General features: G+C 48.3%; 1 protein-coding gene across 1 annotated transcript in view; it reads left to right on the forward strand.

Annotated features, from left to right (window-relative positions):
- The first annotated feature begins 1,031 nt into the window (after positions 1 to 1,031).
- TLL2 (tolloid like 2) overlaps positions 1,032 to 22,997 on the forward strand; it is an 88,650-nt gene continuing 66,684 nt past the window's right edge. The window contains exon 1 of the mRNA XM_033066492.1: positions 1,032 to 1,182. Within this exon, the coding sequence (XP_032922383.1) occupies positions 1,032 to 1,182 (151 nt within the window). The remainder of the gene's footprint in view (positions 1,183 to 22,997) is intronic.

Below are 22,997 nucleotides of genomic sequence, written 5' to 3' on the forward strand. Positions count from 1 at the left end.
CTGCGTCTGCTGAGCAGCATGGGCACAGATAACCAACCTGAAAATACTGCTCCAGCCTCAGCCTAACATCTTGGCAGACCAGGGGCTGTGCTAGGCGGTGTTGAATGCACATGGAAGCACCTGGCTGGCCTTTGTGAGATTATTTGTAAGACAGTTCAGCACCCAGTGAGGGCTTTGGATATCTTTCCATGTCACTATGCAAACAGCAGTCATGGTGCCTGTGTGATCCACCTCCATCACAAGCCAGCAGCCCTACAAGTATGATGGTTCCAGTGTGTTACCCCATGCTCTGCTGTTAGACACGTCCCAGATACTGTACAGGCTCAGACAGCCACCAGATCAGATACCAAGGTGTGGATTTTGATGCAAGTGAGCATCTTGCATGTGATCCATCTTCCCGATTTCCCAGACTTTGCTGTATCTGGATCATCCCAAAGCCCAAATTTCCAGTGAAACAGCCCAGTTGCCCCTGAAAACTGCTGTGAGAAGCAGGCGAGAGGGACAAATGCACATCTTGATGTTTAGTCCAGTCTTTCTTAATTTCTTTCTTAAGTTCCTTAGTTCGGAGTGGTTTTTTCCCCATCGTTCTCCATCCACGGTCTAAACAACTCCACTTCCACACGGGTTTTGAGGCTGCGATGTGAAACGCTGATTCTCCCGGCGGCGGGTCAGCTAATTCTCTTTGGCTGTCCCCGAAGTACCGACAGAGGGAACAGAGCACTAAACGCCGGTCAGCAGTAACCAGCCGCAGTGCCGACAGAGGGAACAGAGCACTAAACGCCGGTCAGCAGTAACCAGCCCCAGCACCGACGGCTCGCAGCGCCCCGTGCACGCTCCGCTCCCGTTGGGGCTCGGGCTCCCGGGCGCGGCGGAGGCGCGGCGGGGGCGGGGCCGAGGCGCGGGCGCGGCCGTGATTGGCTGGCGGCGCCGTGAGTGGCAGCGCGGCGCCCCCCGCGGGCCCGGGCCCGCCGCCGCCGCGCAGTGCCCGCACCCCGGGCAGCCGCGCCGCCCGCTCCGCCCGCGCCGCCGCCATGGGCCGCGGGGCCGCCCCGCTCCGCCGCCTGCTGCTCTCCCTGCTGCTGCTGCCGGCCGCGGGCACGGGCGCACCCGGAGCCTCCGTAGCGCTGGGGGAACCGGAGCCGGCGGAGGAGCTGATGGAGTACCGCGACCCTTGCAAAGCCGGTAGGCAAGCGGGCTGGCTGCAACTCTGGGAGAAGTTTGGAAGCGCGGCCGCGCTGGACAGGTGTCCCCGCGAGGCGCTGCTCGGATCCGCCCGGCCGAGCCGTGCCCAGGCTCACCTGGCGGCGGGAGCCCCCCGGCCCGGCCGGGAGCGTCCCGGGCATCCCGCTGCCTTCCCGAGCCGCGCCGGCCGCTCCGGTGCTCCCGGTGCCGGAGGGTTCTGCTGCCCTCAGCCCGCCTTGCCTGGGGCTGTAGCCCCGGCTGGGAGGCTGTGCTGGCTTTTTCTGTGACTCGTCCCGCGCTCCCGCACCGCTCCCCACCTGTCCCGCTTCCTCCCGCGCGAGATTCCCGTCCGCAGAGCCAGGGAAGTGCCCGTGCTTTGCACTTCGGGCTTGGAGGCTCTCCCTCCCCGCCGCCCCCAAGCGTTTTGGCTTTCTCCGTGCCTTTTCACAGCCTTTCGGCAGCTGTTCGGACCTGCCCCGGGCTGTGTCCGGCCCCGGTTGCGGTGCGTGCCCCGGAGCGGCGGGAGCGCCCCGGCATCCCGGTACCGCACGGTGCCCGCTGCGAGTTACCGCATCCTCCCGGGGAGCCTCCGGCTGCTCCCTGCATCCCTTTCTTGGAGTTCTCGTTCCCCTGTCAGACCGCACTCTGCTGGTTCTGAGCTCGTTGCTTTTTATCTGTTTGAGTTCTAAAAGAGCTGCTGTCGTCCCTAGTGTTGCGTTCCCTTAATTTAAAGAGAATACGGACCCAGATTTTCTCTTTGGAAAACTAGGAGGTACTCTTGATGTGAGTGTAACTCGTTTTGGTTCCTGCTATTTGACAATGTTGTAGTCTTGTGAATTGATTCTCTGCTGAGAAATTGGCAACTGATACCTTTTAGTTGTGTTACATTTACAGTAATTTTGTGTGAAGTCCTGTTTTCTTAGTACTGTAGAAGTTGGAAAAAGAAAGGTGTTTCTTCATATGTGGTGTTCTTGGTCTCCTGAGTTAAGGCTTTTACCCCTGAATGTGCTCCTCGCTGCTACTCAGTGTCCCTTGGTGATAGCTTCTCTTGTTATCAGCTCTCTCCTGCCTGCTTTTGCACACTTGCAGCCCTATCTGCTCACAGAGACGAGCTCTGTCAATGTAATGTCTTTCAGAGCTTCTCTGCCTGGTACAGCAAGTTTAGCTGGCTTTGTATAGACTGAGTGTGGTGGGTTTCCTTCCAAAATTCAGCTCAGTCCTCTCCAGAGAGTATTTTTTGCACAAAACATTGCCTTGATCAGCAAGTCATCTGTCATTTGATATATAGTTTGGTGTGTGTGGAGGTTAATTCTTTGTAATGAATATGGAATCCAGCCCGAGCATGCTTTACTGTATTTGTGTCTGCTTCTAAATGGTAACAAATTGATCTCTCTAGTGAAACTAGTTGTTAGTGATACAGCTGTGGTTTAGATTTGGAGAGCTACAGGTACAGTGCTTTAGCCTTCCCATCTGAAAACATATTATCCTTGCTTTCTCCTCAAAGTGATACCATCATCTGTGCTGCCTCACTTGCCCTTGTGACTGCTGGGTGCTGCTGTCAGATCAAGTACATGGAGGATGAGGAATGCTCCTTCGAGGACCACACAGGGAGCATTTACTTTATTTGACTTCTCTACATCTAACAGGGAACCTGTGGCAGAAAAGGGGGAAAAAAAATCTCCACAGCCTTCTATTTCCCTGCCTTCATTAAATGGAACTTCTATTTTTTTTTCTCCTGCAGTCCACACATTTCCCAAGTTCTCTCCCTCTCACTTCTGCATGCATACAGAAAAGACCCTGAACTGCCAAGGACAGCCTCTCTTCATTTACACCAGCACTTCTTCTTGTGGTGGGCAGAAAAACTTTGTGTGAGTTATTCTTGCTAATTCAATTCAGGCAAGATCAATCACAGAAATTATCTTTATTTTCTGACTTCTCAGTGTTTGCCTTTTATGCTTTTCCAGTGTCTTCTTTTCAATAGAAGGGGAGGAGTGAACAAGACGTGTGGATGTCACACAGGTGATTCCTTTTCCTCCCAGGAGCAGGCTGGTGTTTGTGGTGGTGGGGGCTGCCAGGCAGCCCAGCACTGCTCTGGCTCCCTGGCCTGAGGCTCCAGTGCTGCAGTTTGGGTCTGCCTTCCTCACCAGTCTGCGTGTGTGGAGGACAGTACAGTGCCTTCTGCTTTGCTGCAGCCTCCTGCACTGCTGAGCAGCATTACTGGCTTTCTCAAGTTTCAGTCTTGTTTTCTGTAGAAGAAAGGCTCTGGTTCTCTCAGTGTGTCCTGACTGGCTGTATTTCCAGGCTCTCTGATCCAGTTTCCCTTCATGGGGCTATGTCTACCTAAAGTGCAGAGCACTTAGATAACAGGACACCCTTTACATGCTGTGTACCTCTCTCAGTGTACTGAATAGTTCCAATTTTTAAAGTTAGCTCCAAGACAAACCAAATAAGATTTGTACCACAAGTACCTGTGTTAGACCCTGCCTTGCATTCACAGCCTTCTTCTTTTTTCTGTCCTAGACCATGAGTGCCTGGTGGGGTAGGCAGGTGTTCTCTGCTGCAGACACCATGTCAAAGGGTTAGCTGAGCTAAGATTAAAAAGTGATCTATTCCTATTGGTGAAACATGGTGAAGACACCATTTATAGAGTTGCCCCTCCAAGAGAGCCTGTCTGGGCTGTGATCTAATGCCTGTTGGAAGTCTATCACACTCTGCTCCTGATGAACTGTAGCAGTGACAAGTCTTCTTAACTTCCTTAGGCCCGAGTTCCTCCACTCGTGGGACAGTGTCGGGATCTGTCAAGAAGCACGACTGGAGAGGGCAGTGGCTGCAGACCTGCTGTGAAATGCTCAGGTGTCTGGTATGTTTTGCAAGGGGAAACAGGTAGTCTGTGGAAACAGAGCTGGCACTGTGAGACTTGTGGTGATGCTTCCATTGCCGCAGTAGGCACAGGCTCCTGTGGCTGCAGATTGTGTGCAGGCTCTTAGCCCATTGTGAAGACAAGCTGCTGCTCCTCTTACATGACTTCAAAAGCTGTTAAAACTATAGTGCTTTACTTATTTCTTTTTATTATCTTCTTTTATTTTTTCTAATTTCCTATGGGCTATGGCCCAGAGGCAGTGATGGATTTAAATCTGGCAGGCTATGATGTGAAAGCCTGGCAGCTCCTCACCCCTGCAGCTCCTGCCCTGAGGTTTAGTGCAGACTGGTTGTTCTGCTAGACTGGGAGTGGAAAGCCTGGCACATGCTCTGCTCCTTTGCATTAGTGGAGGATGTAATAATCTCCTGCAGCAAGGCAGGAGGGACAGCTCAGGGCAGGGACTTCCTAAAGCACTGCAACCACTGAGCTGCTGGTGTCAACACATGTCCAGTTACCAGGGCTCAAGTGATGGGCCATAGCTCCTCTGCTGCTCAAGCTCTTAATTCCACCCATCCAGGATTTTCTTTTCCTAATGTGGCTGCTTTCCTGCCTTTTTATAAAGCAGAAAGAAACAAGGAGCTTCCTGAATGGCTGATCAAGGGGCAGCTGAGGCAGCACTGCACTGTCAGGTTGAGTTGCCAGGGAAAGTGGCAATGCTGGCTCTGTGGGGTGGATTTTGCTGAGTGTTGTAGCAGTTTACTGGAGCTTTTCAAAGGGAGTAGTACAAAGGTTCCTGCCCAGATCTGCTCTGTAATAGATAGGAAGATGTCATAAGCTCCACATGTGCTTTGGATGGATCTGCTGCTCCGAGGATCCAGTTAAGGACACCCAGGCCAGTGTGCAGGTCTGAGTGAGGCTGTGTGACAGGCAGGCAACAGGCGGAACCATGGATGCCTTCTAAACAAAACAAGCATGTCCTTCTGAGACTCCTCAGACAAACTGGAACCAAAGAAATTAAATGGTCTGTAATTTGTTCTGCTAGTTATTTGGGTGCAAGCTTGTACAAACTTTAATTTGAGGTGAAGAGCAGAATCTCTGATGTTCAAAGTGACCTCTGGGGATAATATCATCCAACTTATGTCAGCAAGGGGAGGTGGAGGGAGTAAATAGGAGGGAGAGCTGGATGCTGAGTAACTTGTCCTCTGGATGTGTACAGGCTTGATGACCCGTTCCTCCCAGCTCAAACCTGCCCATGAGGCTCTTTTCCACTTGTCAGGTGGGGAGAAAAATCTGCAGTTTGGTTTTACCATCTTGATTCCCGGGCACTTTAGCTCCTAATGTGGTACTTCCTGCCTTTTGTGAGCTGGAGGTGCCGTGCAGTCGCTCACCTTCCAGGGAGGGGGATCCATTGAGGGTGTTTGTGTTGCAGTCCTGTTTGTCTCTGCCCTGGGCAGTTCATCCTGGTGTGACATGTCCTGCCTACAGGCTGACCAAGCCGGGACAGGGCCAGCTCCGTGTGTGGCTCCCAGGCCAAGGGCAGTGTGTCTCTGTGCAGGGGTTTGCACTGGGGGCTTGGCAGAGCTGCCTGCCCAGCCATGTGCTCCTGAGGCACAGGCAAAGGGGCTTGGGCTCCTGCTGCCCCTGTGTCTCGAGTCCTTCAGGAGGGTTTGTGGTGCTGAGGAGAGCTGGACCAGGGAGGAGTTGCCTACAGGTACAAATGAGCCCTGCACTCAGGCTGAGCTTCTTTCCTTGAGACTTTGATCTCTCCATGGCTTTTGCTCTGGGCTGTTGCTTGCAGTGCTCTGAGCAGGCAGAGCCTGGCCTGGGGAGGCTGCAAAACACGGCTGGGCTCTGGCAGGGAGATAGCACCTAGAAATTGAATTAGTCTCCATGGATTTTGTGGCATTTCCAGGATATGAGCTCAAAAGGGGAAGAACTGAGGCAAGAGGTGTGAAGGGGCATCAACTGAGAAGCAATTCCATATCTCCTGTTTCTTTATCACTAGAAAAGTTGCTAGAGAAGCAGTTGGACAATGATAGATCATCTTTTCCTGCAAGCCAAGGCTCCTTCAAGTGTGGATGCTGCTTGTCCATCACAGGATGCTGTTGTGCGTCCTTGTTCCTGCTCCACCTGCTGATTTGATCCACTAACTTCTAAATGCCCCATGTATTTAGAGTTCTCACACCTAGTGCTGTCCTGAGAGCTGTCAATTGTGCTTGGTTGTTGTTCTGTTCCTCACAGCTCTTCCTCTGTAAAGGCACAGTGCCTTTTGTTCTAGAGACTGCATTTCATTCGTTTCATTCGGGCTGTGGTGCAAACGCCTGAAGTCAGGTGCAGGCATTTCTCTGGGCAGCTGAGGAATTTGCTATTAGGAAATGAAAGCCTCGAGGGGGTAATCAAATGAGAAAGGGGAGAGAGCATCTGTAAAGTCTGGGTCACTTGAATGTTCTTGGGTTTTGAGTGGGATGTAGATGCAGGGCAACCAGAAAGCTCTTTGCAGGCTGTGCCGTGGACTCAGCCCACTCACTTCTTGACAAGAGCTCTCCTGCTATCTTGCAAGTGGTCTGATTTAATTTGGCTATGGTGGGAACACTTGGCAGAGTGTGTGCCAGACTTTGTGTGTTGTGTGTGCCCTTTGTTTGGGAATCACAGAATCCTGTGAAGAAATCTCATTTCCATGGTACAGATTTTCTGTACAGCTTTGAAGCCTCTGGGCTTGTATGGAAAGGTGCAGTGCAGCTGTGGTGAGGGTTCCAGTCCTCTGGTGTGGGGTCTGAGTTGTGGAAGGGAGTGGGAGCCATGGCTGACCCAGGGACAGTCACTGTGCTGGTGCCAGTGCTGGGAGCTGAGCCCTGCTCTCCTGACTTCAGGAGGTGTGTGGCCTCCCAGAACAGCTTTGTTCCTTTGCTACCAATGCTTATATAGGAGTGCTCTGAGAGAAGAGTCTGGGACATGACCCAGCCTGTGGAATCTTCAGCGCTGAGCTGATGGAAACTTTTATAGAGGAAGGAGAGAGCTCTCACTGGCAATCACTCCCTTTGCATTTTTTCCCTGGTGCATTGCAGGAAGGGTTAACTACTCAAGGAGGAAATTGACTCTTTTTGGGTGGTCTGGGAAAGAATGAGAGACCAGACTGTTCAGTCTTTAATTTACCTGCTTTGGGGAGATGACAGCAGTTACAGAACGGAAAACAGGTGGGTGAAAACTACTGGAGTCACTCCTCAGTGATGCAGCTGTTTGCCATTGGGGAGGTGTTTTACAGCGAGGTAGAGCTGCAGCAGAAGCTTCCTCCTCAAAGGGAAGGTTTAAAGTGACTTTGATTATAATCCTAGCTGAGCACAAGCTAATGGCTCTGGCTTAAAGAAATAATAACCACCAACCCTTTTATTGCACCTGAGATTCCTCAGTAGGGAAGTCAATGGCCTGGGGAATTGGAGAGCAAAACCTTATGATCACTGCAACTTGAGATCTGGGTCTGAAGTCCTTCCAGTGTTTATCTGTCTTCTTGGGATCTGACTAAATCGTGCCTGATCTTTGACACTTCTTGGGGTGTGCTGGATCTGTTGGCCTGTAGGAGATGTAACCTCTGTGCCATACCTGCACCTTGTGATTTAGCAATGGACAGGACAGAAGATGGGCAAATTTAGGACAGAGGACTTTTTTGTTTCCCCCCCGCTTAAAGAAGCCTGGTAGGTGGGGAAGAGGTGCTTGCAGTTGTCATAGATACTTCTCCAGTTCTCCAGAGCTTTTATTGAACTTCCTAGTCTGGATGCAGTTCACAGGTGTCTGTCCTGCACGATAGCCTGCACAGGTAGGATCAAGGAATGCTGCTTGTTCTTCAGCTGTTTTTGTAGCATAAGATTAGTAAGTCAGAGTCCCAGAAAAAGGCATTAAGAAGCTGTGCTTTAAGTCTTCCAGGATTTAAAAGTCCACAAAGCTGAGGATTTTGGTTTTAGGCACTTAGCATATGTGTAATTACATTATACCTTTGCAGCTCTGCTTGGAGATTTTGTTCTCTTCCTGCTCTAACCTGTGTAGTGTGCTTTGCTGATGGTTAACACAAGTTGCATTTACTGGTCACCCTCCTCTTTCTTGCTGCTAAAACTGTGCCTGTGGGTGTCTCCCAGGTGAGTGGCCTCTGGCCCACCTGTGTGGGCACTGCAACCTGCTTAGGCTCACACATTAGTCCTTGGGAAATGTGCTCTGTGCCTGATACACTGATACATTCTGCTTTCCCTGATACTTTAATTTCCTTCCTTTTTCCCCTGGCATTTGCTGCAGAGACCTTTGTGCTCTCTGCCTGCTTCCCTCTGTGTTTCCTACAGATTCATTTCACATGTTCCCCATCTCCCTTTTGCTGAAACTCTCCACAAGCCCTGCCTTGAGAATTGCTCAGATCCTTCTCTGCTTCCAGGCTCAGGTGTTCTGCCTTGTCCCCCAGCCTTCTCCCGACATCTCCTCTCCTGTCCTTGCTCGCCCAGGAGCAGCCCTGTTGAGAATCCACCTGCTGTGCTGTGCTTGATCAGCAGCTCTGTGCAGCAGGCTGTTTGCTGAGAGAAAGGGGCTGCTCTGCCCAGCTCCCCTTCCCTCTGGGAAACAGGAGGGGATGGAGGGACTCAGAGTGCAGAGCTGAGTGTGCTGAGGAGGTGACCATGGGGCTGGGGGGACACTGACCTGACAGGGCAGTCTGTGTGCTGATTTGGGAACGGGCAGGCTTGGCAGAAAGGAGGCACCTCTGACACTGAATGACTCTGTTGTCCTGGATCATAAGTATTTCAGGTATTAAGCTGCAACAAAACACTTTCAACTAGTGCTGAAATGTGATTTCAGTACTCAGAAGAGATAGATGACTAAGCAGAAACTGGCTGTTGTTTTGATTCAGCTACTAGGACTTCTGGGTTTGTTTGGTTTTTGGTTTGTTTTTTTCTCCTTTGTTGCAGCTGAGCTTCCAGAAATGCTGATCTCTGAGCGTACTTTGATGTTCCCATTCTAGCACATCCTGAACAGGAAAGTTCCCTGTCAATAGAGACTGCCTGAATGTGCAAGGAAGCCCTTTATTAAAGAACTCTCAATGACTGATTGCCCCTTCTTGGCCAGTTTGTGTCAGCCTAGCTTGCAATGGGGAGAAATCTCTAACTGCATGTTGAGAAGGAAGCCCCCAGGAAATCCTAGTAACTGGTAAATCCTGGTTTCTCAAGCCTCTGCTTTGAGTGGTACAAATAGAGACCCACAGCTGCTGCTGACCCATGAACCAGCTCAACGTTAGACCTGAATGGAAATTCACGTCCTCTCAAGTAATTTTGTGTTCATGTAAATGTCAGCACTCTAGTAAAAAGCATCTGTTTAATTTTTCCATCCACAAACTCCAATGCTGTTCCCAGAGCAAACCATATCACAACGTTATGAGACAGAAATTTAAGTCTGCTGTGTGCTTTATCTCTTCCTCAGAGTTTCTGCTGGGAGTACAGTTGGGTCCCTCTGCCTCCTTATTAGAAGAGACTGATTGATACAGTACTGGATGCTGAGAATTACCTTTCTCCACTTTTCTTGTCATTGTGGGTGTTGCCAGTCTCACACTCCTCCATCAGAGCGACTGAACTTAGCATTGTCTGCAAACAGCATTGCCTAATCAGCAGTGCTTCCTTTTGCTCAGAACTTGGCAAAATTGGCTGGTTTGTTTGGCATTTTTGCATGCTGAGTTTCAGGTGGGACCTGCTGGGCGTTGTTCATTTCAAAGAGCAGACTTCTAAAGAGACAGATTTAGTTACAAACTGTGCCCTTCTTCCCACTAATGGTGGCTGTAGGTGACAGAAGGGTTTGTCCCAGCTCCAGGGACAGAATCTGCTGTGAGGGACTGTCCACACTGCTGTGTGTGTTGGCAGGATGTGTATGATGAAAGTATTGGTTCAGTAAGGGCATTGGTTTTACCTTGAAATTCCTCAGGTATAAAAATCTTTAAACTCACTAGACTTGCAGAGTCAGAACTCACAGAAATGCCAGTGTTCGGTCTGCTTTGGAGCTTGTGGTGTCGTTCCTTGGGCAGGAAGGCAGTTGATGTGACATGGAACTCTGACTTGAACATCTGTCCTGTGCAACAAATCTAACCTGGGACTGCATTAAGTAGGAGTAACAAAGGGGATTTCTGGCTGCATTATCTGTGTCTCTGTTGCAGGCATTGGGAAGTGAGCAGTAAACAAGGCAGGACAAGCCTGTACGGCTGCATGGCAGAGGTATTTGAGCTGTTCTGGAGTCAAGACAGCCCAAACTGAGAACATCCATTGTAAATAATTCTTGCAGGCTGTGGGGGAACCCAATGTAGTGGCCTTGAAAAAAGATGGAACTCTTGCACCTGTTTCCCTCACCGAGTACCTTGGATCTGAGTAGATCTGTTTCTTGGGTCACTTGTTGTCAGTAGCTCAAACTAGATGTGGGCAGGGGAGTGATAAAACAACAAGAGTCTGTGCTTTATTTTTGGGACCTGCCTGGAGGGCTCCAGAATGCATCTGGCTTCAGATCTGTTTGATACTCCAGAGGTCTGATTCAGCCTTCTGTTATCACCAGATCTTGTACCCTGCCATTGCCCAGATGCTTCTTTGTTGTTGTTTTTTGTTTGGATTTTTTTTTTGCCTGTGCATTTCCCACAAAGGTAAGGAACAGAACTTCATATAAAATTGAGTTTTGACAAGTTTTGGCCACAGGGCCAAAAGCTGTCTATGTGATTTGCACAGGGTGATTTCTGGTGCAGTCTGTTTTTCATGGTTCTCTTGCAGTTATCCACATCATTTTGTTTTGGTACTGCTGACCCAAGCAGGCAGAGATGCTCTATCTCTTGGGGTGACCCTTTGAGGGGGCAGGGGTGGCCTGTCAGGCTGGTTTTGCCCTGGAAGAAGAGTCTGTTTGTGGTTGTGATGTTGGTGGTGAAGAGTGTTTTGCTTGGTGACATTCTGAGCTGCAGCTGGCGCCTGAACCAAACTGCTGATGTGCAGTTGACTGCTGTCTGGATTTAATCTCTAACCTTTGATTGTTCTTGAAAGCATGTTCTAGGGATTTCATTCCCACCCACACTGCTCCTGTGACCCCTTCCATTTCCTGGGTGTCTAAGTACAGAACAGAAAAGATTCATTAACCTGGTAAGTAACCTCTTTTTATGAGGGAAGTGATTTTCCGTCACGCTCTGTTAGATCCTATTGATTTCTGTTTTTCCCCTCGTTGGCCTCTTTTGCCATATATTCTCCTCCTTGTCATGCTTCAGTAGGAAGGTGATATGTGATATGCTGGTTTGGGTGGTTTTTTTTGCTGTTTCCTGGGCAAAGAGCTGGGATCTCCTAAGGCCATTGCTCAAGTGCCCACGTCTCTGCCTTTTCTTGGAAAGCTTTGTTGTCAAGGCAAACTGCTGACTGGCAATAGGATGTTGATGTGAGGAGTAAAACCTCCTGGCTGCCCTCTTTTGTATGGATGTTGAAAAGAGCATCTTTTTCTCTCTTTGCCTGTTGTACAATCCCTCATCTCTTGGCAGAGGTGTGACCCATTTACCGTGGGGTTTGCCAGCGTGCATGAAATGGAGACCTCAAACCTTCGCGTGTGCCTGCTCTTCCTCTCCTCCTGGGCTGTGGCAGTGGCTGGGTCCTGGTGCTTTTGGGCTGAAATGGAAGGAGCTGCCAGGTTTGGGCTTGTCCCAGAGGCTTGTTGTTACAGACATTGGTTGTGGCAAGTGTGGGGAAAGAGGCATCTCCTTGGATCTGAGTGGGAGGGCTTGGGGGTGTCCCCTGTTCCAGAAGGGTGTCATGCAGTGCAAAATTCCATACAGGGAATGGGGAAAGTGTTTGTTTCCCATCCAGTTCCCCTCCTACTGTGCACATTTGTGTATTTCTCCCTCTGGACAGCCATCTCTGTGCTACTGCAGGTGTTGCAAAGATAAAATACTACAAATATTACAATGCTAAATACAAGACACCTTGGTTTTGAGAAGGCTGTTGTTGTTTTCTGATGTGCTTGATTTTTGGATGGAGCCTTTATGTGATTCAAGGCAGGTATTTCAGTAGTTGGAGAAATAGTTTTCTTTCCAAAAGTACATTTTCATTTTTTGTGTTAATTTCTCGACATCCATGGTACTTTCCTCTTCTTTATGTATAAATGTTCTGTGCTGGTCCTGTGTTGAACTATTGCAACTGAAGGATCAAAGGCTTAGGATGGAAGGGAGTATTGTTGCTTCTCTTAGAGTTTTGTGTTATTACAGGACAGTGCATTCTGAAGCCATGGTTGGTTTTTGCATTAGTTGGTTCTAGTTGCTCACAATCAACTGATCACAGTGATCAACTCTGCCCAAATAGAGGATCAGACCTCTGTGTGGCCAGGATTGTCATCTAGATTGTCCTAAAGAAAGTGCATGAAGAACAGATCCTATTTATTTATGGTTCTTGGTGCTTTTCCTAAAGCAGGCAGTTAAACCCCAGGGGTCAGTGGAGGGGTGTGAGTTGTGTTTGCAGACTGATCTGTAGTGGTGCAGAGCAGAGAGCTGTGCTCCCAGCTTTCAGCAAAACTCTGGTGCCAGGCTGTTGGAAACCTTGCTGTCATGGTTCACTAATTATGTGGGGAAAGAGGAAAAAGGTAACTGGAAGTTTTTATTGGGAAAGGAGGTGTATGCTTTGGTGAGTTGAATACACTAGAAATCTGCTGAGGACCTTACTGGATCATAGTCTTTGCTGTTAGTTGTAAGCAGTTGTGAGGAAAAAACCCAACAAACTAAATGTCTTAAAATGCCTTTGATCAAACTTGATGAAGTTGTGTTCCTTTTATTGCTTTCAAGGCTTTGAACATTGAGTCTGTGGTTGGATTTTTGTTGGTTTTTCTTTTTTTGGTTTCTGCATGTCCTTCATTAACCCCAAAGGCTCCTAACATACTGTGAAAGGGGCACTGTAATCTGTACACATTCATGCAGGTTGGAGGAGAGAGGTTGGAAGGTCTCAGAGCAAACAGGGAAGGCTGGTAGTGGTGTTGTCAGCAGGGGATGGCACCATCAAAGGAACAGCTGGATGGGGGCCTGGCTGGGGCAGCTTGGCACTCTCCAAAATCACATTTTGGGATGGTGTGTTCTTGGTGAATGCAGGACTGGAGCTTGGTGACCTCTTCCTTCAGGACATTTTTCAGAGGACACTTGCACAAGTGTCCTTTCAGTTGATGTGAAGGCTCAAAGGATGGTGTCCAGGGGCGTGCAGGTCTTCCTTTGGTGTGAGGAGTGGAACTCTGCCCTGCTTTAAGGGCTGTCTGAGGATGCCATTGTCCTCTGAAGAGGGAGATTCTGGAATGAGCCATGTCCTGAATGGACTGGAAGTGAGGGGCAGGGTTGTGCCTCTTCTCGTTTTTCTGGCATGGAGGCAGAGAGGGTGACAGATACAGGAAAAGTTCTGTGCATCCTGGGGCTCTTGTTACTCATTGTCAAAAACTGCAGCAAACTCTGTTACGTTGTCACAAGCCAAGGTCCTGGCCTTGTCTCCATCCCCCTGCCTTGCCCTGAATTCTGCTAACATGCATGAATACAGAGTCCTGAATTTCAGGTTCATGGTTCCAAAGTTCATGGTCTTGAGAATAAACAAAAAACTATTGTGGTGGCTGAGAGCTGCATACCCCATTAACCCAGAATCATGAATATTTATCGTGATGGATTACAAAAGAACATAGAGACTATATTGTATTTCCTATAACTTTATTTCCATGGCATCTTTTCTTGGTGGGTCACTTTAATGTAAGCTTTGCTTATTTAGTTGCACACTTTAAGCCGATTAACTTTTTACTAATAAAATGTGTGTTGCCTCCCTTTGTCCCAGCTACCGTTTGTTTGTACCTACACTCCTGTGACAAAGAGTCCCAGAGAAACGCTTTAAGCTCTGGATAAATCCCACTGCTGGAGGCTTTGACCCAGCTGAATGTGTCTGAGCTGATTTCAGCCTTGCATTTTCCCTTTCCCTCTCTTGCTGCCTGAAAGTTGGGCCCTCACTCAAGGTCTTTGCCTCGAACGCCTTTCCACTCTTGAAACCATTTGTGGTGCTCTGGGGCTAGCAGAAATTATTCAGCCTATTAGTGCTCTCTGATTTGGGCTAGAATAAAACTGTAGGTGGTGGGAATTGGGGTTTTCCAACCATGGAGACTGGTCTGTGGCTCTGCATCCTTCAGTAGTTTCCCAGCTGGTAAGCATGCTGTTCTATCCTGCTTACAAAATTTGCCCTGTCATTCAGTGTCCAACATATTGCATGTTTCACTGTGACTTCTAAGAGAAGTGTCATCCCAGAGAGACATCCTGCCGTTTTGTTAAAGACCCTCTATAAAAATTATCCCTTTTCACCAAGACAATTTGGACCAGAATTTTAAAGTTAGTTGGGAGCCAAAAGGCATGGATAAACACTTGGAAAATACTTTCTAAAGGCCTTTTATTAATCTGTTCTTTTGTATTTGGAGCTTTGCTAAAGCTAAAATGATCCCTTAGAAATGTACCGTGAATACTTAAGAATTACTGATCTGCCTCAAAACAAACTCTAACTTGTTTTCATTGGGGCAGCAGTAAATGCCAAAGGAGATGTGGAAAAGCAGGATAAGACAGGGTGGTACATCCAGAAGGGCTCCATCCATAATCCCCTGTCCAGAGATGGCTCCTTGTCTTTAATGGTATTGGATAGCTTTGTCTTCCATCTGCTTTCTTTGTGAACCTGTGTAAGCTTTTAGCATCCATAGCCTGCTGGAATAAGAACTGCCAGAGCTTAACTGCAGCATCCCTGTGCTCATTTCTTACTCAGCTGTGAGGGAGTCAGAGTACCTGGTGTTCAGAGCTTTAGTTAGTGTTGCCTACCTGTTTCCATTCTTGTTTCCTTTTACACCAAAGTCTCCCCCGTGCTGGCTCTTGCCTTGGGGAGATTCATAATTCAGCTGTTTTTAATAGCTGAAAATGCTTATTCTTTGCTATTGAAGGAAAATTTCTTTCTTTAAGGAGTCTGAGATGGCACTGGCTGTGGAGAAGGGGGGAACATTGAGGGCAGTAGCAGGCAGCCACGCTCCTCACCTTGTGGGAGCTGTTTCGTGCTTCTCTGCAGCAGACCAGACAAGCTTTCAACTGGTTTGGGATTCTACTTAGGAGCTAGGGGTGACTCAAGAAGAGCAGTTTTAAAGGGTAATGGACAGGGGCACTCTTAGCTTGTGAAAGTTCCCAACCTGTCCTCATTCTGTTGGCAGCTGGAAATCCTGAAGTGGCAGTGCAAGTTCTTTGGGTAGCTCATACTCAGTATTCCCTGCTGATGGCAGAAGCACGTGTATTTAGTGTAGCGCAGTGGTTTCCCTCTTCAGGGGAATATTTTGGGGCTTATTTGTTCTTTCAGATCAGTGAAGTTCCTTGGGTTTTCTACCCCAGACTTCCCAATGGCTGCTTGTCCTCTGTGTAGGACTAGAGGAGCATATGAGGTTTCACATGAGTCACAATAGATTTTCAGCATCAGGTGTGTGGGTGTACAAGGCTGCATTAGCAACAAGCCCAGAGAAATACACTGATGTGTTCTCTCTTTCCCTTGCTCTCTCACCCACTGTACACACTTGTAATCTTTTCTGTGCTGTCAGACCTGGAAAGGAAACAAAGCCAGGCATGTGAGGCCATCAGTAGCCGTGGAAATAATGGTTCCCCACCCAGTGACACCAGTTCTGTGTGACAGTCATGCCATGTCCTGCAGTAGGGACACTTCTGATGTAAAAGAACACTGAGAGCTTATCCTGGCCAACCAGCACATTAGTTGCTTTGTTTGAGGAATATGGTACGTTGGAAACTGAATTATGTTTTCTGAGCTTCCTTGAACATTCCTTTTCTCAACATCCTCAGACTTCTAGACCCTGGTAATACCCCTTCTTACCAGTGGGTTTTCCTGCTTTCAGCTCCTCAGTGTCTGATGGTGAGGGAGCTCTGTCCTCTCTTGCACCTAGGTATATGAAGACTGGATAAAGATTTGCCCCCCACAGTACTGCAGGTCTGTGCAAAATCTGGAGGGGAATAAGAAGAGCCCAGCTTAAAAACCTCCCTGTTAGGCCATGCTGCTCTGTGGTGGTTTTTAACCTTGTGCACGCTGTGTACCATGCAGGGGAGCACTGGCATGTGATGGGTGTTGATGTGGCTGCAGAGGGCTGACTGACAGAAGGGGAAGCAGATCTGCTGCTGCTGGGCTGTTACAATAGAGTAGATGGGAATGCTTTTTGATGGGGACAGCCCTTCTGGAAAGTGCTGGCATTTTGCTTCCCACTGATCCAGAGCTGGCTCTGAGGGGTGAGCCAGAGGCAAATCTGTCATCCTTTGTGCTAATGGTGGGAGGGAAAGGGGTTTGCTGCTGCTTCCTCATGCTCTCCTGCTGAACTAATCCTGTCCATGGCATCTTCTGGAGGAGCAGGAGGGACTGAAAACCAGCAGCCACTGGAGCAAACATCTCAGCACCAGCTCTTCTTTCTAACCCAGGACAAGTGTCCTGCAGTAAATGAGCCACTTTCTCTTTTGGTGTCTTCCTTTTTTCCCAGCAGGGCTGGTGACCCTGCCTGCTACTGATGCTCAGGGTTGCTCATGGTAAGGCCTGGCTTAAAGCTGTGGGACAGGAATTAGATTGTATTTTGCAGTTTTTTGGGTTGGAATTTTCCCTAACTAGTCTGCCTTTGACTGAGAAGTGTTCTTAGAGCCTGAGCCAAAAAAGGTGGTCTGAGGGCAAGGCTAGCATGGAGACCACACTGGCACTGCTAAATCCTGGCAGCTGCCTCACAGCAGCTCTGGTCCCTCTGGCCTTTGCTCCCTGCTTTTGTCAAACTGCAATCTCCCACTTCAAAGACACACACACTCCTGACACAAGACTTTGCTATCCAGAGGGCACAAACTTGTTAGGGGAAGAAATTGTCTGCGTAATGATATTTTATTAAAGCTGAGAAATGTCAAAATTGAAGTTTGCTTTTATACCTCCAGCCCTACCCTGCTCACATGTTGTGCCAGTTGCTAATCCAGCAATTGCCTGACATCCTTCAGGAATAGATCCAGTGGTGGGGCAGGGGGCACTGATTTGGACAGAGATCCCTTCTCTTCTCTTGCAGAGCCAGGGAGGTACACACAGAGCAAGGATGAAAAAAGATCCTTGCTAACCTTGTGCTGTGCTGAGTGTTTGACATAGGAGCATATGGATCACTTGCAAAAGTGCCAAGTACTTGCTGTCACAAAGTGGGGAGCAGAGCTTTGACAAGGACTAGGCTAATGCACAGGGTGAAGCTGAGGTGCTTCAGAGGGGGATGGCCAGCAGAAATGTTTACTTTTTATATTTATGTGTTTGTATAGTTGAATACTTGCAATGTAAGCTTATGAATGTTTGTGAAGGCCTGGGATGAGTACCTCTGGCTGATGCTTTGTACTGAGGACAAAGCTGGAAAGCAAGGGGTGGGCATACTGAGGCAGGTGTCCCCCCACTGCCCAAGGGTCCAACACTGCTCTCTGACCCAGCCACGCCCACTGATGCTGCACTCATGGCCACTTTATTCCAATTTAAAGCTGGGCTGCTCTTGAGGAAGGTGGTCTTCCCTCTTGTCCTCCTTCTTCCCAGTATCAGTGAGCTGTAGGAGCTGAGCACAAAGAGGAACTGATCTGGTTTTTACTCAGAACCAAAAGTTTTTTTTACTTTCCAGTCCTCTGAGTGCTCGTGGTAGCACAGGAAAGGCCAGGAAGATGGGATGTAAAGAGATAAACCCAGCTGCCTCTGGGAGAGTCAGTGAATAGTTCTGCAAGCTGCATACCATCTACAGTTGATGGTGTTTCTGTTGTGCACGTGCTTGTCTCATCCTGCTTGCTTGTCTGGAGAGTCATGGCTAGTTAACCTTCTCTGAGAGACCCTACAGTTTCCATGAAGCTGTAGATTTTGTGTATTGATAATCAGATATGACTGGAAAGCACTCAGATGAGTTAGCAGTTAATGAGGGTGTGAAAGGTAGGTGATATTTGCATTTGCATGAAGCATAAGCCTTGTTGAATATCATCTTCTGCTGGATGCCTGAGGGAGCAGAGCTCAGCTCTGGCCTTCCCTGGGAGGTGAAGGATTAATGATGCTCCTTTAAATTACTGAACACTGTATTTCTATCTTGCTCTTCATGTCTGCTGTAGTGTGATACAGTGCTGAATGCCATGAAAGCCTTTTAAATGGCAGCTTCCACCCAAGATCCTCCTGATTCCAAAGCCTTTGATTCTGGTCTGGACCTGCAATCTACAAGCATTTCTATTTTGTATGAGTTCCTCCAGCTTGCCTTTGGAGATGGTGGTGGGTGATTCTAATTCTATTCCCAATCTCCAGTGTACTGATTTCTGTTCATGAGATTCATGAGAAGACTTGTGTGTTCTGCAGTGGTATCCCCAAAAGCAAAGAAGACTCTGATGGAGAGCCTGGATATGTTCTGAGTTCCTTCTGACACCAGGCTTCCTTTACTGTAGCCTCACATGTGCTCCGGGCTTCCTGCAAAGTTTAGGGCATGAAATAACTCCTGTAATTTGGACCCATGGGAAGAGGCTGAACTGGAGAGGACCCTGCACTAATGGTGGAGGAAGCAGGGCAGGCTGCTGTTAGTGTGCTGAATTGCACAGCATTTTCATTCATTCCAGCTGTTTAATGGGATTACATGAGGAGTGGCTTCTGCCTGCAGACATTTAGTGCCTATGGAAATCTGCAGCTGTTATGTGCAAATCCCACGTCTCCCCTTTATGCATAGGAATTTCTGAATGACAGAAACCATGTGAATCAATTGCATGAGTAATTTTTCATGTGCTTTACCCAATATCAGATTTGAGGAATATTTTCCATTAATTGTGTCTGTAGTCCCCAGCAACTTCCCCAAAGAGAGAGGAGATGCTGGATGTAGGAGTAGGATAGCTTTGGTGAGTGTGGATCCCCTTGCCTTGAGCAGTGGGAGAAGGACAGCCCCCTGTGCAAGGCAGTGTGGAGCTGGATGTTCTCATACTCCACTGGGTCTGGCTGCCCTTTCTGCCTGGTGAAGTGACAAGGAGTCGTCACCTCCATCCTCAAGGAAGGGAGGAGAGCCCCAGCACCTTGGTGCTGGTCAGCAGTGCATGGTCTGTGTAATAGTGCAGCACTGAGGTGGAGATCTGGGACATCAGCTCTATCCTGGATTCTGTAACTATAAAATAATCACTTCTTCAGGACAGGCTGAGAAACATATCTGTGGATGGCTCTTTGAGGCACCAGTTTGGTGCCTGCTCCAGCAAGCTCTGTCTGAAGAGACAATGTGGATTTTACTGTGCAAGGCCAGTTCCAGTAGGCACAGACTCTGCACTGCCCTTACCTGGGGTGCAAGTACAACGGACCATTGTTGACAAGGAAAATAGTGATATCTGTTTACTTTTCCCTTTGGATTTTTAAATCCTTCTAATAGCTTCCCATCCATTTCCAAACAGAGGCATTTACTGTATGTTTCCCTAACTGTACTCTGCCTCTTGGAGAGCAGTAACCCTGGGTGAAGGCCTTACTGACAGTCCTCCCATCTGCACATCTACAGACCATTAGTTTGGATGTGGTCTAGCTGTAATATGGCAAGTGACCTCTTGGCAGGCTGGAATAGAGGAGAAAGCCACTGTGTGTACTTTAGAAGTGAAATGGTAGCTTCTGGTGTCACAGCAACATGTGGAAACATGAAATTATAGCTTGTATGGAGCCACAGAACTTCATTTATGCTTTGAGCAATTCCAGCAGTTACAGCCTGGTGCCCCGTGGAAATGTCTGGATAAGGCCTGAGCAAAAACCATGGCTGTTCTATGAGCAAGTAACTTTCTCTGCAACAAGGAGCAGGAGGTGGTTACCCTGATAGAGGGTAATGAAACACTGGAACAGATTACCCAGGGAAGTGGCAGATGCCCCATCTCTGAAAGCACTCAAGGTCAGGCCGGATGGGGCTCTGAGCAAGCAGATCTAGTTGAAAGTGTCCCTGTTCATTGCAGGTGGTTGGAACTAGACCTTTAAAGGTTCTTTCCAACCCAAACCTTTCTATGAGTCTATGATTTCCACATATTGAGGTGTTCATCACTGGTCTTTTCCAAAGTCTACCTGCCCTGATCTGTAAATTGTGTTGCAGCAGTGGCATGATCCTAGGAGGAGGCAGAGTTTGGACTGGTCAGCAATATCTGACTGTGGAAGGGGCTGGGGAAGCCCAGGCAGACCTGGGAACAAAGGAGCTGTTGCTCCAAGATGAAACTTTTCTCTGTGGAAGCCAGACAATCTTCTCATTTATTTGCAAGTGGCATTTGGTCACAGCTCTTTGGCAACATATGGAAACTGTTTAAATTAGCCATGTGAGCCATGCGTGAAACAGATGCATGTTCTTGAGCAGGCTTTGGGCGTTGATGTTTGAGCGAGTGAAGGGTGCAGCTGGCTTGCTTGGGAAGTGAGAACATGTCCTCACCCAGATGTAGTTAAGTGCTTGGAACAGAACTAGCATGTTAAAGAATGTGTCAGTAAAGACCAACTTCTCATGGGTACCTACTGCATAAGTAATTTGAATGGAGGTAATGACACTTTACCTTTCTCTGCTTTCATGGCTGCTCACAGCTGGTGCAGGGTCAGTTGGTTAAAAGAAGACAAGGTGCATGACTTCCTTGCTGGCATCTTTCACTTTTATGCTGGTCTATCAACAAGCTAGTTTAAAACTCTGAGGTCTGATCAGAGCACAATTCTACACCTTTCTGAACAATCTTAGTAAATAGAACATAACGAGATCTTGTTGAGGAAGACAGAAAACTGTGACTGCTCTGCCTTTTGAGTGTGAATCTTGAGAGCAATTTTGTGTGGTGAGAAATTGCACCCAAAACTGATGCTTCTGTAACTGGAGCTGCAGCAACCTCTGAAGCCGTGTGGAGCTCTGTACACTGGGAACACTCTGTTGGTGCACAGTCCTAGATGCTCACTGTGGTGTGTATATAAAAATGCCCTTGAATATTGAGAGCTCTGACTTTATGCATGCCTAAAACTGTGATGGGGTAGGTGGGAGTCACTGAGAAATCAGCGATGGTTGCTGTAGATGTTTGGTGACTGATATGGAACAGTAACACTGAAATACAAGAACAGAGCATTTGTGGCAGTGATACTCAGAAAAGGGGGAGGAAGCAATGAACGTTTTGGGAAAGCCACAGCAGGATGCAGACCTCTCCTGTGAGGGCAGCACTGTGGCTGTGTGTGCTGCTCAGGGATGTCTGCACAGTGCAGTATTTATAGAGGGGTGTGCTGCTGCCAGATTTGTAGCATTCACCATTGTAAAGCAAAGAGTGCCTGCCAGAGCAGGCTGGCTCTGTCCTCTGCTGTGTGTCTACAGGTGCAATTCCAGAGAGGCATTTGGACAGGCTGCTGGTCAGCCTCATGAGCCCCAGAAGGGGACACAAGAGATCCTGTTCACTCTGTATAAATGATGAGGCAATCACAGGCTTTTTTCAAGTTTCTTGTAGGAGTTTAAAAGAGACAGAGAATGACCAGAGAGGCATGTGGTACTTTAGGGGTTCTAGATTGAAGTCCTTTCAGCAGCCTGTGCTGTGGGCTTTGGTTCACTGAGCTACCAGCACAGTACCCACCTGGGGCACCACTGTCTCCTGCAGGATTGTCCCCTTCTGGGGAAGGCACCTCTCTAAATCACATAACCCTGGAGGGCAGTGACCAGGGTGAATTACTTGGTAAATGCCTCTTTCTGGGCAGGCTGGTGGTACAGGGAGTTTCCCTGAGTGCATAGTGTGGTGTGAGTGCCCCTTCTCAGACATGGATGGGCTGAGCCCTTCCCCAGGCTTGTGGACACCAGCAGCCAAACCATGAGCATGAGCAGCCCTTGTGTGGGGGGAGTGCCGTGGCTGTGGCACCAAAGGCTTCAAATGCAAAACCAGTGCATTTTCCAAAGGTGAACCAAAGAGCTGTTTGTGATGACAAATACTGATACTTTGACTGATGGATGAACATAGGTGAAACATCTCTTGTGATGCGTTTTGACTTCTTGTTTGTTTTTATTCATATGCTTCCTTGGACTGTTTTTGCTGGTGGTGAGACTCTCTGGGAAGCATCCTTGTCCCAGGTGTTGCTCTAGCAATGTTTTGTGTATTACAGGGGTGGAACACTTCATTTTGCAAGGTTATTTTTAACCTCTAAATATTTGTGGTGAGGCCAGTCCAGGATGGTGACTGGATGGTGACTGTGTTCCCTGCCAGGGTGAGTGATTTCCACTCCTCCTGCTGAGAGTGCCACTGTAATTTTTCGTGTGTAGTATCTCCTTCCAGGGAGTGTTTGTAACATTTGATTTTTATAGGGAAGGATGAAGAAAAGAGGTAAAGTCTGCTGGTCTCTTTTTGTTTTGTCTTTGGTTGTTTAGGGTTTTTTTTTTATTTTCCTTCCAATAAAACAAACAAACAAACTTTGTTGTGTTTTTTTTTTGGTCCCTTATTAGCACAACATAAATGTTATGTTTAAGACTTATCACAGCTCAGCACGTGCCTGGGACAGTGCTGATACCAAGTTGGGACAGTTCTCCAAAACTGGAATTGCCTAGTGCTTTGCTGTGTTGTGCTTACCCATTTCCTCTGCTATCACCTCTTGCTTTTTGTTGATGCCGTGACTTTGCAGCTTGTGAGGGCCCCAGTCCTGTGGGTTGCTCAGACCTTCATTCCCTGCAGTGAGCTGTGGTCCTTTCTGGTTTGCAGAGCAGGAATGTGGCATTTGCCTAGTTCCTGAGATCTCATGCAAGGATGACTTTTTCTTGTCTTTTTTTCCTGGGACACCTGTGCCTGGCTTACGGCACAAACTCCGCTGTAAGCTGGGGTGCCTTTGGTTACATCCCATGCCCCCACCATGCTGTCAGTGCTGCAGCCACTCTGGCTTCTAATCTCATTCTGATCTCTTCATTGTGGTGTTTTTGGCAACCCAAATTCCCCACC

Source organism: Catharus ustulatus, chromosome 8 (assembly GCF_009819885.2).
Source record: "Catharus ustulatus isolate bCatUst1 chromosome 8, bCatUst1.pri.v2, whole genome shotgun sequence".
Lineage (NCBI taxonomy): Eukaryota > Metazoa > Chordata > Aves > Passeriformes > Turdidae > Catharus > Catharus ustulatus.